The following is a 15,636-nucleotide window of genomic DNA, read 5'->3' on the forward strand; positions in this document are numbered from 1 at the left end:
ATGCCTGGTATTTAGTACATTCTGAACAAATGACATTATTATTAATTCATATTTATAATCACCTATAATTTTCTTCTCACTCAAGGAATTCAGCTCCAATAACTTGGCATTTTATCACTTAGAAGAGTTTAAGTGTTGTATATAAACCTGTCAATCTTTTAATCCTCACAGGGTTATCACAAGTATTAAATGAGATAACATATTTAAGTCCCTCACTGCCATGACTACCACATGTGGATATTGATTAAACATTTTTTCCCTTTTTTCCAAGGCCAGTGCTCTCCAGTGCTACCTTCTCAACTATAAGGTGGAAATGGGTTATGTGCTTAGCCATACGGTAAGCATCTCATTAATGTAAAACTGAATTAATGACAGTCTTAAAATTAGGCTGAGTAATATAAGTCGAATGCGTTTATCCCTAAACTGGGTTTCCATTCCTACAGACACTGTGAAGTTGGGTAACACATCAGGGGGTACGTTAAGTTGACGTGTACTGCTGGTGGTATTAACTTTGGTATTTGGCTAAAGTGATGTCTGCCAGGAATCTCCACTGAGAAGTTACCTTGTTTTCATTGCAAATACTCAATATTTGAGAGGAATCATGAAATGGAAACAGAGAGGGAGACAGGCAGCACGTGCACATATCCCCACACAAAGCCTCGTCTTCAGCTTATCTCCAATGTGATAAATAAGGAATTAGTAAACTGTACCACTCAATGACTGAAGATTCTTCTCAGAGAAATTCAGTGTTTTAAAACACTTGATGTCAAGTCTTGTCAAAAGCCCTTTGAAAGTATAAATATACTACTTTCAGATGTTTCCTCTTACTCAGATATTTATTCCTTTAAAGGCTTCTAGAGTAGGCAAATACAACCTGCTCTAAGAGAAATCATACTGCCTCGCCCCCAAGAACTTACATTTGCTTAAGTATTTTAAACCCTTTATCACAAATTCCATCAGCTTGCTTGTCATCACAATGAGACTCACCGATCTGCAGATACTGGAGTCCCTTCTGGACTGGAATATCCTTCCAAATCTGAAATGTTCACTTGTGTTTGCCTTGAGGTTACTATCTGGCTGTTCTGAAAAGGTATGGTTTTCAAGTCCTGAGTAATAATATTACTATCTGGAAGAGGAGACTGTACGACTTGGAAGTCCGGTGAAGATTTAGGTCCTAGAAAACCTAAAGATTCTTGATCCTGTGCTATAGGTTTACTGGTCAATAATTTGGAGGTTGGTTCCAATGATCTTGAAGATACAGTTTGTAGGTCAGAGTTAAACTCACTATTCATTCTTGTTTTAGAGGCAGGATCCAATGAATGAAATCTTTTATCTAAGGTTCCACTATCCAGCTTGGAAGGAGTCTTGGGACAAAGAGTTATACGAACGTAAGAAAGTGCTTTTCTATTTGAAGGTGGAATAAATGCGGATGTTATTACTGTACATTGATCTGGGATTGAAGGGGAGACCACATTATTGGATTTGGCTTCAACATTTATCATATCAGAAACGTGTAATTTAGGTTTCTGCTGATTATTCTTTTCTACTACATAATCCTGACCTTGAGCAAGGGGGGCATGGTGTTTTTTCATGGGATCTACATCTGGGGCTTTGCTTTGTTCAAACAGCTGGCGCTGCTCAAGAAAAATGGAAGAAGGAAGATCTGGAGCTATATAATCCTGCCTTTGAGGAAGGGGAGAGTGGTTTTCTCTCACCTGATGATCTACATGTGGGGCTTTCCTCTGTTCAGAGAGTTCTTGTTTTTCAAGAAAAATACGACAAGGAAGCTTTGGAGCTACGTAATTCTGATGTTGAGGAGGGGGAGAGTGTTTTCTCACATGGTGATCTGCATGTGGGGCTCTGCTTTGTTCAAAGAACTCTTGTTGTTCAAGAAAAGTGTGCGAAGGAAGATCTGGAGTAATAGTTATATTCTTCTCTTTTGTTCCTAGTGTGGAACTTGGTCTGCTTATGCTAACGAGGGTAGGGTTATCAGAAGAATGAACTTCCTTGAAACTGCTACCATTTGCACTGCTACTGGGCTTAGAATGACTGTCTTTAAAATCTGATCTTTCTAAGAGTTTTACTTCTTGGTGAGAATGTTCAACAGATAATTTTTGGCTTTGCCTACTACTTTCTGCTAAAATAGTCACAGCTTTACCTGGTGACTGACTAATGATTTTACACGATGAAGGGGAAGAGGTTTTCTGTTTTAGATCTCTAGGAGGATTTTGCTCTTCAGTGAAATGGGAATTAAATACCCCCACAGATCCTCCAGTACACTGGCTACCTTCAGTAACACCAACCTTAAGAAAAGAGGAATCTGAAAAACAATTAGAATGTCGGTGAGATGAGAAAGTGATGGAGGTAGTAAACTTTTTCATGGGTTCTGGGGGCAGCGCCTGTGGTGAAGAATGATAATCCGTTTCTTCAGGTGGCATACAAGTAGGTTCTACTAATTCTGATAGCCAAGGATCCAAATTTTCACGGAATGGCATTCGAAGACCCTCGCTAATTTTCAAGTCATTAGCTGTAAAGTGTTGAAATGGGGAATGACTTTGTAACTGCGAGGAATTCCAAACTCTGAAGTGGGAGTTGCTCTGGTCTAGACTTGACTTGGAGAGGTTAATGTGCCTGGTCCTCCACAATGATGGGCTCCACTGTCTTCTTCTGATCATTTCTGAGGATTCAGCAGGTCTGAAAACATAAGGGTGGCTGTCCAATTGTGGTTGTTCAGCAGTTAGAGTCCGGAAACATCCTTTTTCATGGCTCTCAATAATAATGTGACTACATACAGCTTCTGACTTGCATCCTATTCCCCGTGGACTCTGTAAACCCTAGAAAATATAAACAATTCTTACTTGAAGTAGTCCAAGTAGTTATATAAAAATCAGTTTTCTACCTAGGCTAAGAGCTTACCGTGAAGGTAATATTGAGCTTTTACAACAAAACAGGTTAGAACACAATAAGAAAAAGACAGTTATCTATAGAATGACATGGCTTATGATAACTAAGACTACACAGTTTTTTTCTAAAAATTTTTCACTAAAGTAACAAAAGCAAAGACTACTGTTGTCCCCCAGTATTCTCACCTTTTTTCTTTTAGTACCAGAGGTCCCTTACCCCAACTTCTGGTCACATGACCATCAACGAGAAGTTTCCCGTTTCTTTTGCAGCCAGATGTGACCATATGACCTTGCATCGGAAGAATCAACATTATCAAAATGGCTGTACTACCCAAAGCAATCTACAGATCCAATGCAAACCTTGTCAAAATACCAATGACATTTTTCACAGAACTAGAACAAATAATTCCAAAATTTATATGGAATCATAAAAGACCCTAAGTTGCCAAAGCATTCTTTTCTAGGTCTTTTTTTTTCTTTCTTCTTTTTTGTTTTCTTTTCTTGTTGTTTGATGACTAGAGAAGTTCCTTTAATATTTGTTGCAAAGCTGGTTTGGTGGTACTGAATTCTTTTAGTTTTTGTTTATCTATGAAGCTTTTGATTTCTCCATCAAATCTGAACGAGAACCTTGCTGGATAGAGTATTCTTGGTTGTAAGTTTTTCCGTTTCATCACTTTAAATATATCATGCCACTTCCCTTCTGGCCTGTAGAGTTTCTGCTGAAAAATCAGCTGATAACTTTATGGGAGTTTCCTTGTATATTATTTGTTGCTTTTCTCTGGCAAATAAATTTTACTATTTTCATATAACCTTTTCCAGAAAAGCCGTAAAAACTTTTGTTACATCCCAACAATGTTATCATTAGATATGGAACAGGCTCTTAAAAGATACTACTGGTTCAGCTCAACAAAATCCAACACTCTTTCATGAGGAAACCACTCAGCAAACTATAAATAAAAGGGACTTTCTCAACCAGATGAAGGGCATTTACAAAAGATGCACAGCTAACATTGTACTAAATGGTCAAAGACCAGATGCTTTTTCCTTAGGACAGGAACAAGACAAAGGATGTCCATTCTTCTTTTTATATTCAATATCATATTGAACATTCTAGCCAGGGCAATCTGGAAAGCAATTTAAAGAAATCCAGAAAGGAAAGGAAGAAGTAAAACTATCTCTATTTGCAGATGATATGATCTTCTATACAGAAAATCCCGAGGAAACCATACAAAACCAAAAAGGATTAATAAACAAATCCATTAAAGTTGCATGATATGAGCTCAATACACAAAAGTCAACTGTATTTCAATACACAACAAACAATCCCAAAATGAAATAAAACAATTCCATTTACAATAGCATAAAGAAGAAAATACTTAAGACAAAATTTATCAAAATAAATATAAGACTAATACACCACAAAACATTGTTGAAATTACAAAAGATTAAAATAAAAGGAAAACTGGCCCAAAGGATTAGAAGACAATGTTGCTAAGATGGCATATTTCCTATATTGATCTGCAGATTTATAGATTCAAGGTAATTCCTAGCAAAATGCCAGCCGGCTTCTCCACCCACCCAAAGCTGACAAGCAGATCCTAAAGAAATTCAAGGGACCCAAGGTAGCCAAAACAATCTGGAAAATGACAAAGTTGCAAAGTTGGAAGACTCACTTTCTGATTGTGAAGCTTACCACACAGTTACAGTAATCAAAACAGGGTGGTACTGGCACAGCAACAGACACACAGGTCTCAAGAGAATAGACCTGACACTCCAGAAATAAATACTAACGTTTATGATGAATCGACGAAGAGGCTGAGAAAATTCATCGGGAAAGAATAGTCTTTTCAGTGAACAGTGCTGGGACAACTAAATACCCATGTGTGGAAGAATGACTTAGCACTCCATACATAAAAATTGCCTCTAAACGGACAGGCAAACAAAAGTAAAAATATATAAACTGGACATCAAAATTTAAAACTGCATCAAAGTACACAATCAACAGAGTTAAAAGGCAACCTACAGAATGGGAGAAAGTATTTGCAAATTACATATCTCATAAAGGAATAATATCTAGAACAGAACTCTCACAACTCAAACAAAAACAAAGAGCCCAGTTCAAAAATGGGCAAAGGTCTTTATAAATAGACATTTCTCCACAGATATACAACTGGCCAACAAGTTCAAGAAAAGATGTTAAAATCACTAATAAGGGAAATACAAATCAAAAGCACAATGATATATCACTTTATACCTGTAGGATGGCTATTACGAAAAAAAATACAGAAAATAACAAATGTTGGTAAGAATGTGAAGAAATTGAAATCCTTGTGCACTAATGATGGGAATTTCAAATGGTGCACCTGCTATGGAAAACTGTATGGCAGTGCACAAAAACACAAAAACAGAATGACCATATGATCTAGCAATTCCACTTATGGGTCTATACCCAAAAGAACTAAAAAGCAGAGTCTTGAGGAGATATTTCCATATGCTCATTTTCACAGCAGCATTATTCAACAGCCAAAAGATACTCAAGTGTCTATTCATGGATGAATGGATATACGAATGTGGTACACATACGCAACGGAGTATTATTCAGCCTTAAAAAGGAAGGAAACTGACACATGCTACAACATGGGTGAACTCTGAGGACATAATTTTAGGTGAACTAAGCCACATCGTTCAAGGATCAACTCTAAAGTGTCTCAGTGTGCAACTCTTTCAGTTCATGCTGCTTGGAGTTCATTAAGCTTCTTGGATGTATAAATACATGTCTTCCATCAAATTTAGGAAGTTTTCATCAATTACTTCATCAAATGTTATTTTTGTTCCTTTCCTTCTTTTCTCTTCCTCGGAACGTCCATGATATATATATGTTGGTGTGCTGGTGGTATCTCATGGCCCTGTTAATTTTTCTTCATTCTTTTCTCTTTCTGGGCTTTCAAGCTTGATAAAGACCAACTGACCTATTTTCAAGTTCACTGATTCCTTTTACTGCCTGCTCAAATCTGCTACTGAAACCTTCTAGAGGATTTTTGAGTTCAGTTATTTTATTTTCAGCTGCAGAATTTCAGTCTGGATCCTTTTTTTAACTGCTATGCCTTTTCTGACATCTCTACTTGGTGAGACATCCTTTTCTTGGTTTTATTTTTTTGACCACAGCTTTCTTTAGCTCTTTGAATATATTTAAGAAAGTTGATTTAAAATCTTTTTCTTATGATTCCTAGGCTTTTTCAGGGACAGTTTTTATTAATTACAGTCAATCTTTGAACAACGTGGATTTGAACTATGCAGGTCCACTTATATGCAAATATTTTGCAGTAGTAAACACTACAGTACTGCATGTCCATGGCTGGATGAATCCAAAGATGAAGAGAAATCACAGAAATGGAAAGCTGAATACAAGTTATATGTGGATTAACCCCCACACTGTGTTTAAGGGTCAACTGTACTTTTTCCCCCTGAGAACAGCCATACTTTGCTTCTTTAAGTGTTTCATAATTTGTTGAAAATTGGACATATCAAATATAGTGTGGCAATTCTGGGTATCAGATTCTCCCTCATCTGGAACTTGGTGTTGCTGCTTTTTATGGATTATTGTTTGATACTTTTCTAAGCTTTTTTTGTAAAAAGTCTTTATTCTTTGTTGCGTGTGGCACTGAAGTCTGCGTTCCCTTAGCTTAATTCTCAGCTATTATTTTGACAGTTTCCTTAAACACTTGCAGTAAAAAAGAAAAAAGAAAAAAGAAAAAAGAAAAAAGAAAAAAGAAAAACAACTTCTCTCAGTCTGTTCTGATTTCCTCTATGCTGAAGCACTCCAACACTTAGCCAGATCCTTTACAACACTGCCTTAACCTTCACTTACAGCTTGTGCAATGCAAAGCCTGAAAGGTCAGCCAGAAATGAAAGTTTAGGGTCTTCCTCAGCCCTTTTCTGAGAATCAGTCCAGCTCCGGGCATTTCCAGTATAAACAGGGAATTTCTCAGTATAAGGAGGACCTTTAACAGTCCTATTCCCCATGTTATGTCCTTTCTCAACTGCTTCCTTCCCAAGCTTTTTGGTGTGTCTGTTGTTTATCCTAACTGTCATCCCTAGAATCAGGCTGCTGCAGCCAATACTTTGGCCATAAAATGCTTTTGCCAAACAGGGAAGTTGCCTCAGCCCAGGGGAAGCTCCTAGTTGAGTAAATCAAAGGGAAGCCCCTACACCAGTCCATTAGGGAGCTGTCAAACGGGCTGAAGTACTTAATAACAATTTTTAAAGAGTAAGATTTGTATTTGCACCCTCTATAACTAGGAACCTGCATCAGGAGTGTGATCTGTCGTTTTCAAAGCTACTGCAGATTGGGGGACAGTTAGGCACTATTTAAGATACTTTAGTGCTCTCCTACTGTAGTATAACAGCTTTTTACTTCAGTAATCATTCCTTTTTTTTTTTTAAGTTCTAACTAGGTTCCAGAGCTTTACTAAAGTTGATTCTGACAGATTTTTGCTAGATTATTAGTTATTTTTGTGCAGAAATGGAGCCCTGGCATTCCCTACTTGACCATTTATGGTAGCATCACTTACAAATGTTTTATATGTATAAAAAAAAGTATCTGATCTTTGATTATGCTGATTGCCGATTTCAAATACAGATTCTTTACCATACTGAGCCATTGCTGTTCTACTCTAACCCAAAGAAAGATATCTAATTCGGAATAGATTTTTAATTTTTATTCCCAAATACCTTTTTGGAACCTATGGAAATGACTGCAGTTCTCCTGTTAATATAAAACTTATGTTTATAAATTTCCTAATACTGAACTATCTGCTTTGCTGGCTTAAGCCCTACCTGTTCATGATGTTATTTTATAAAATATGATACTGAGTACCAAATATTAATATTTATTTTAAGCACTTTTCATTCATATTTGCCACATTAGATTCCTTTTTAAAAATATTTGTGTGTGTGTGTGTGTGTGTGTGTGTGTGTGTGTGTTAAGAACACTTAGAGATCTGCCCTCTTGACAAAGGGTACATTTCTTTTTTAAGTGCACAATGCAGTGTTATCAACTATAGGCACCATGTTGTGGAGTAAGTATCTCTAGAATTGGTTTATCTTGTGTAACTGAAACTATATACCCACCGAACACCAATTCGCCATTTCCTACTCACCACAACCCTGGTAACCACCATTCTATTCTTTTTCTGTGAGTTTGCTATTTTCAAAATCCCATGTAAGTAGAATCAAAGTTGTCCTTCTGTAACTGGCTTATTTCACTTAGCACAATGTCCTCCACATTCATCCATGTTGTTGCATACGGCAGGATTTCTTTCTTTTTTAAGGCTGAATAATCTTCCATTTTATGTATTTACCACATTTTCTTGATCCACTCATCCATCAATAAACATATAGGTTGTTTCCATTATCTTGATTATTGTGAAATCTTAACTATTATGAATAATGCTGCAATGAACATATGAGTGCAGACATGTCTTCAAGATTCTAATTTCAATTCTTTTGAGATATATACTCAGAAGTAGGATTGCTGGATGGTATGCAGTAACCCTAGTTTTACCTTTCTGAGGAACCTCCATACTATTTTCTACAGTGGCTGCACAAATTTACATTTCTTCCAACTGTGCATAAGTATTTCAATTTCTCTAAATCCTCTCCAACCTTTATTATCTTTTGGCTCTTTGAAGCAACCATCCTGATGAGTGTGAGGTGACATCTCATTGTGGTTTTCATTTGCATTTCCCTGATGATTAGTGATGTTGAGTATGTTTTCATTTACTTGTTGGACAGCTGGATATCTTTGGAGGAATGTCTATTCAAATCCTTTGCCCATTTTTAAAATCAGGTTGGATTTTTTTGGGTTTTGTTTGTTTTTTGCTACTGTGGTTGGTTGGGAGTTCCTTATGCATTCTGGGTATTAACTTCTTTATCAGATATATAGTTTGAAAATATTTTCTCCCATTCCATAGTTTGCCTTTTCATTCTAGCAATTGTTTCTTTGCTGTGCAGAAGCTTTTTAACTTGACATAATCCCAGTTGTCTATGCTGTAACCATAACATGTTTTATGTAAGCCCCAAGATAGCCACAAAGAAAATATCACAAAAGATAAAGAGAAAAAAAAAAGGAAAGCAATCAAAGTATGTCCCTACCAAAAAAAAAAAAAAAAATTGCAAATCACAAAGGAAGATAGTTATCACCGGGAAATCTGATGCCTTCATCTCACAGGAAAATACTATTTACATTTTCCCCAACAATTTTGAGTCCCTTTACAGATTTAAAATGTTGATTATCTTGCCTTCCAATAATCACTGGTGACCTGAGGGCGGGTGGTTAGCTATGACTCCCCAGTCATAGGTAGTCCTGGCCTATTGGAGGAACACAGACCCACTAGGTTGCTGCTGGACCACACTTACCCACTTGATATGTAATTCTAGCTGAAATTCCAATTTCCAGTGGCTCTAGTGGATGGCTCATTTCTCCTAACTATAGCTCCGTAAAGGAAGTGAAAATAATTGACCTTGGACCCACCTGAGGAATGGTGTGGAACTCTAAAGGGGGTTAGAGACACTCAGGTTGACACCAGCAACGTTAGAAGATGACATGTGGTGATACAATCACAATATCTGGCTCTACCCGACTTTGGAGGAGGTCACCAATGAGATATTGACCTACAACAGCCCAATTAACAAATCATCACGTGGGGCAGTCAGCAGGCAGACACAAAACTCTAAAATGCAGATGCCTGCTACTGTTGGCCTTACTCTGTGCCTTTTATGTCATCTGGGTCATAAGGCTTCTATTCACCCCCAGAGAGACTACGCTAAAAAGTTACTGGAAGCTCACAGCACTCACCTATAAGTGAACCCCAGGATAGGAGGATGATGCATGCTGGAAGTCAGCCTCAGAGGGGCTGTGCCCAAAATGCCACAGATATGAATACTAGCTGGGTGTTCAAGCCCTCTATCTTAAAAGGAACAAAGGGCACAAATGCTTAAAGGCTACCAGCCACTACACTGCTCTTTTCAAATGGCTCCCTCTACCTGCAACAACATTATTGAATGACAATGCCCCAGGCCATGATGGTACCAAACATAATGATCTGAGAAATGACAACACCTCAGCCCATGAAAGCTCGAGATACAACTTCATCCCAAATGCTGCCCCCGCAGCCTTCTCTGCTATAGAAGAGCTGACATCCGAGAAGACATGATAGCTGGTTATGCTGAGCACTCCCCAGGACTTAGTTGCTGAACTCAATGCTTGTTTATCTAAATTCCCTGCTGATGATTCCATTCAGTGGCATTTTGTGGAGTTAACTGTGTTTGGCCAAAGGCTCCTTTGCTTACTATGCTTGCTACTCAAGGGTGCGGCAGTACTGTGACTGCCAGGCTACTTTCCACTACAACTTTGAATTTTGATAGACCAAGGTATATATTGAGCCTCATAACCTTATGGGGGCCTGATTAAATGCTTCACTTAATTGCTTGCCCTCACCACACCCAGTAGACCGATCTACATTATGCAACCTACTGAGGGTTAGTGAATTTAATTTCTGTTGGGAGGACCAGTCCCTGGCTGCAAATGCTACCATCACCACAGCACCCACCTCCCAACCCCCCGCCCCATACATATACCCTCCAGGACTGCAGCCACAGGGTCATCTCCCAACCACTCCAAGGGGACCTTTTCCCACTGTCACCACTCAAGGTTCCACAATCCTCTCATTTAAGCCCACCAATAGTCTTAATATTTTTATGCAACAAGTAGAAAATAGAGCTCATTTTTTGGGCTGCTTTAAATGGTAAGTGTGCTATCAGACTCAACAAATGCTTTTTCATGAGTTAGTGGCCTATCTGGCTGATTTCTTGCCCCTGTCCCTATTTGGCGAAAAGAAGGCACCCCATGCATCCCTGTGGCTTGCCTGGCTACTCTCTATGGTGCTCAAATGCTCCTCTGCAACACTTTGCAAAACAGTAGGTGGCATCTGGCAGGAGCCTCGACACACCCTTTATAATCCTTCATATTTGCCCAGGCACCAACACATTCCACCTGTGACACCACATGGATAAATATGACCTGTATCATATCCCAAGGAGCACAATTTCCCTGGTCTTAGGCCTCATGCTTAACTGCCTGAGGGGACCTCAACTCACTTGGGCATCCCAATGTGACAACAGTTAGTGTCCACCATGGGTCCAGTAACCTGGAGCCATCACACATACACGGTTCCCCATATATGCACTTCTCCTTTCCTCAACTTCCAGTGGAGGCAAAGGGGTTTGCCCCCTTGCCTTTCCCCCTCAGAAAGTCCTGTCTGTTCATATCAAGGTACTTTAGTCTCCCTGGGACTACCTTTACGTATCATTGAATAGGACTCCCAACTGTCTCTTTCTGCCCTTTCATATCAAAAGTGTGCAGTTTTCATCTCTGCTACATTGGGAGTGGGTCTGCTATTATCCCTCATGGGAACTGGGTTAGTTTAGGCACCACCACAATGGGCATGCAACAACAAATTATTAAGGCAAACACCAGTCTGTCAGCCACCCAGGCTGAACACTCTGGGCTGTTACATACACCAGAGCCCAGCGTTAATTGCAACAACAACATGATTCTTTAGGGCAGACGGTTTTGAAAAACCATTTAGCTTTAGATTACGTACTGGCCAAGGGATGGGGGGCACTGTAAAGGGCACCTCTTTCTGCATCAACATGAATAATTCTGGACAAATTCAGACAAATTTACAAAAGATGCCCCAACAGGTACAAGTATTCCATAATCTCACCCAAGTTTTAGATCAAATACCTACCTTAATCTTATCCATGGGCTTTGATTTATTTTCTTGGCTGGACCCTCAAAAATGGAAGGTGATGGTTACAGACAGGGTTTCAAACTATCATTTGTTTATTGGTATTGTTGAGAGTGGCATTTTTGCTTTGCTCAGATGTTTCATGTGCTGGGTGACCAAAACCCTGCCAGCGGCTTTTAATATCTCCACCATCTACACAGTGCCCATGATTTTCCCTAAAGACTAATAATGCCTAGGCATCACAGGGTCAATTGTGATGAGAAAACAGCTATTTTGAGTTGCTACGTAAGCGCTTTACAGTATGACAACCATGCTCACACCCAGAGTCTGGACAGTTAGATAAGGACCTGAGCTTAGGATTCCTGACACAAGCTCCTGCTTGGTTTTTCCAAGGACACCTTTTAAAATAACCAGTTAGAGTTGAACTCATGAAAAGTTAGCCAACTCTGCCCCAAATACCTTACAAGTAATAGGTGCTTGCTACCCTGCTCTCTATCTTCTACTCACTTGTGACCTAGGGCAGAGGAATGCCCTCCCCCTGGCTCACTGTGCACTTCACCCTGACTTTTGGGACCAATAAGTAATAAATTTTGTGACTTTACTTCCTTGTATGAGTGTACGGACATTATGCCTTCAATCAAAATGAACCCAGGGTTTGCTCTTCCCTCAAGTGAAAGCTCAGATGCTAAGAGAGCTGTATGCTGACCCCATGTGGATGGCTTGTGCCTTCTCATTCAGAAAGGCATAATGTGAATACTCTTCATTTAATATATGAGCTACAAGCCCCACAACACAGCATACTTACAAAGCAAAAAAAAAAGCCACCTGAAGAGACAGAGCAAGCATCAAAACCAGATATGGCAGAGATACTGGAATTATGAGGCTGGGAATTTAAAACAACTATAATTAATATGCTAAGGGTTCTAATAGATAAAGTGGAAAGCATATAAGAACACAGGGACAATGCAAGCAGAGAGATGAAAATACTAAGAAAGAACAAAAAACAAATGCTAGAGACCAAGAACACTGTGACAGAAATGAAGAATGCCTTTGATGGGCTTATTAGTAGACTGGACACGGCCAAGATAAGAATCCTGAAGCTAAGAGTATCTCAACAGAAACCTCTGAAACTGAAAAGCAGAAAAACAAAGACTTTAAGTGGGGTAGGGAGAAAGGCAGAACAGAACATTAAAGAACTCTGGGAAAACTGCAAAAGGTGTAACATACAAGCAATGGGAATACCAGAAAAAGAAAAGAACAGAAGAAATATTTGAAACAACAACTAAGAATCTCTCCTAAATAATATCAGACACCAAACTGCAGGATCAGGAAGTTCACAGAACACCAAGCAGAATAAATGTCAAAAAACCCCACAAAAAAACCCTATCTAGGTACAGCATTTCAAAGTACAGAAAATCAAAGATGAAGAAAAATTCGGAGATTTTAACAACACGTTAACATCATTAGACAGATCTTCCAGACAGAAAATAAATAAGGCAACAGAGAAATTAAATGATACAACAGAAAAATTAGAGTTGGTGGATATTTTCAAAGCATTATACCCCCCAAAAATAGGATATACATTCTTTTCAAGGGCACATGGAACATTCTCTAGGATTGATCATGTACTTGGGCACAAAAGAAGCCTCAACAATTTTAAGAAGTTAGAAATTATCTCAAGCATCTTTACTGACCACAATGCCATGAAACTAGAAATCAACTACAGAGAAACAAAGGAGAAAAAAAGGAAAGCATAGAGATTAAACCACATGCTATTTAAAAACCAATGGGTCAATGATAAAATCGAAGTTGAAATTAAAAAATACCTTGAGACAAATGAAAATGAAAACACAACCACACAAAAATCATGCGACGCAGCAAAGGCAATGCTAAGAGGGAAGTTTACAGCAACACAGGTCTTCCTCAAAATAAATAAATAAATAACAATCTCAAATAAACAATCTAACCCACCAGCTAAAAGAATTAGAAAAAGAAGAGCAAAAAACTCCAAAAGGCAGCAGAAGGAAGGAAATAATAAAGATCAGGGAGGAAACAAGTAAAAGAGATTAAAAAAAGCAATAAAAAAATCAATCAAACCAAAAGCTAGTTTTTTGAAAGAGTAAATAAAACTGACAAACCTCTGGCCAAACTCACAAAGAAGAAAAAAGAAAGAGCACAAATAAACAAAATAAGAAAGGAAAATGGAGAAATTACAACAAACAAAATAGAAATACAGAATATCATATGAGAATATTATGAAAAACTATATGGAACCAAAATGGATAACCTAGAGGAGATGGACAAGTTTCTGGAAACATACAGTCCACCAAGACTGAATCAAGAAGAAACTGACCACTTCAACAAACCAATCACTAAAAACAAAGTCGAATTAGCAATAAAAAAAAAAACCTCCCTACAAATAGAAGTCCAGGACTGGACGGCTTCACCAGGGAATTCTACCAAACATACAAAGGAGAACTCATACCAGTCCTTCTCAAACTCTTCCAGAAGATTGAAAAGGAGGGGAATATTCCCAAACTCATTCTATGAAGCCACCATCACCCTGATACCAAAACCAGGCAAAGACACTACCAAAAAAGAGAATTATAGACCATTATCACTGATGAACATAGATGTAAAACTCCTTACCAAAATATTAGAAAATAGAATCCAACAGCACATAAAAAAGATTATACATCATGATCAAGTGGAGTTCATCCCAGGGACACAAGGGTGGTTCAACATATGCAAATCAATCAATGTAATACATCACATCAACAAGAGAAAGGACAAAAACCACATGATCATCTCAATAGATGCAGAAAAAGCACTTGATAAAATTCAACACCCATTTATGATAAAACCTCTGGGTTTAGAGGGAACATATCTCAACATAATAAAAGCTATATATGACAAACCTACAGCCAGCATAGTACTCAACAGTGAAAAACTCAAAAGCTTCCCACTAAAAACTGGGACAAGGCTGTCCACTATCACCACTCCTATGCAATACAGTCTTGGAAGTCCTAGCCACAGCAATCAGGCAAGAGAGAAATAAAAGGGATCCAAATTGGAAAAGAAGAGATAAAAATGTCACTATATGCAATGACATGATACTATATATAGAAAACCCTAAAAGGTCCACACAAAAACGACTAGAACTAATCGAAGAATTCAGTAAGGTAGCAGGTTACAAGATTAACGTTTAAAAATCAGTTGCATTTTTTTACACTAACAATGAATCAACAGAAAAAGAAAGTAAAGAAACAATCCCCCTTTAAAATAGCACCCAAAGTAATAAAATACCTAGGAATAAATCTAACCAAGGAGGTGAAAGACTTATACATAGAAAACTATAGAACATTGATTAAGGAAATTAAAGAAGACTTAAAAAATGGAAAGATATCCCATGCTTCTGGATTAGAAGAATCAATATTGTTAAAATGGTCATACTGCCCAAGGCAATCTACAGATTTAATGCAATCCCTATCAAATTACCATATTTCACAGAACATATTTCACAGAACATATTTCACAGGACATATTTCACAGAACTAGAACAAATCATAATAAAATTTATATGGAACCACAAAAGGCCTAGAATTGCCAAAGCATTACTGAAGAAAAAGAAAGAGGCTGGAGAAATAACTCTCCCAGACTTCAGATAATACTACAGAGCTACAGTAATCAAAACATCACGGTATTGGTACAAAAACAGACATATAGACCAATGGAACAGAATAGAGAGCCCAGAAATAAACCCACAAACTTTTGGTCAACTAATCTTCGACAAAGGAGGCAAGAATATACAATGGAATAAAGACAGTCTCTTCAGCAAATGGTGTTGGGAAAACTGGACAGCAGCATGTAAAGCAGTGAAGCTAGAACACTCCCTTACACCATACACAAAAATAAACTCAAAA

At 38.1% G+C, this 15,636-nt stretch overlaps 1 protein-coding gene across 1 annotated transcript in view; it reads right to left on the minus strand.

Annotated features, from left to right (window-relative positions):
* Positions 1-15,636, minus strand: part of ALMS1 (ALMS1 centrosome and basal body associated protein) — a 140,294-nt gene that overhangs the window by 66,391 nt on the left and 58,267 nt on the right. The window contains exon 11 of the mRNA XM_031467275.2: positions 988-2,834. Within this exon, the coding sequence (XP_031323135.2) occupies positions 988-2,834 (1,847 nt within the window). The remainder of the gene's footprint in view (positions 1-987; positions 2,835-15,636) is intronic.

This window comes from Camelus dromedarius, chromosome 15, assembly GCF_036321535.1.
Source record: "Camelus dromedarius isolate mCamDro1 chromosome 15, mCamDro1.pat, whole genome shotgun sequence".
Classification (NCBI taxonomy): Eukaryota; Metazoa; Chordata; class Mammalia; order Artiodactyla; family Camelidae; genus Camelus; species Camelus dromedarius.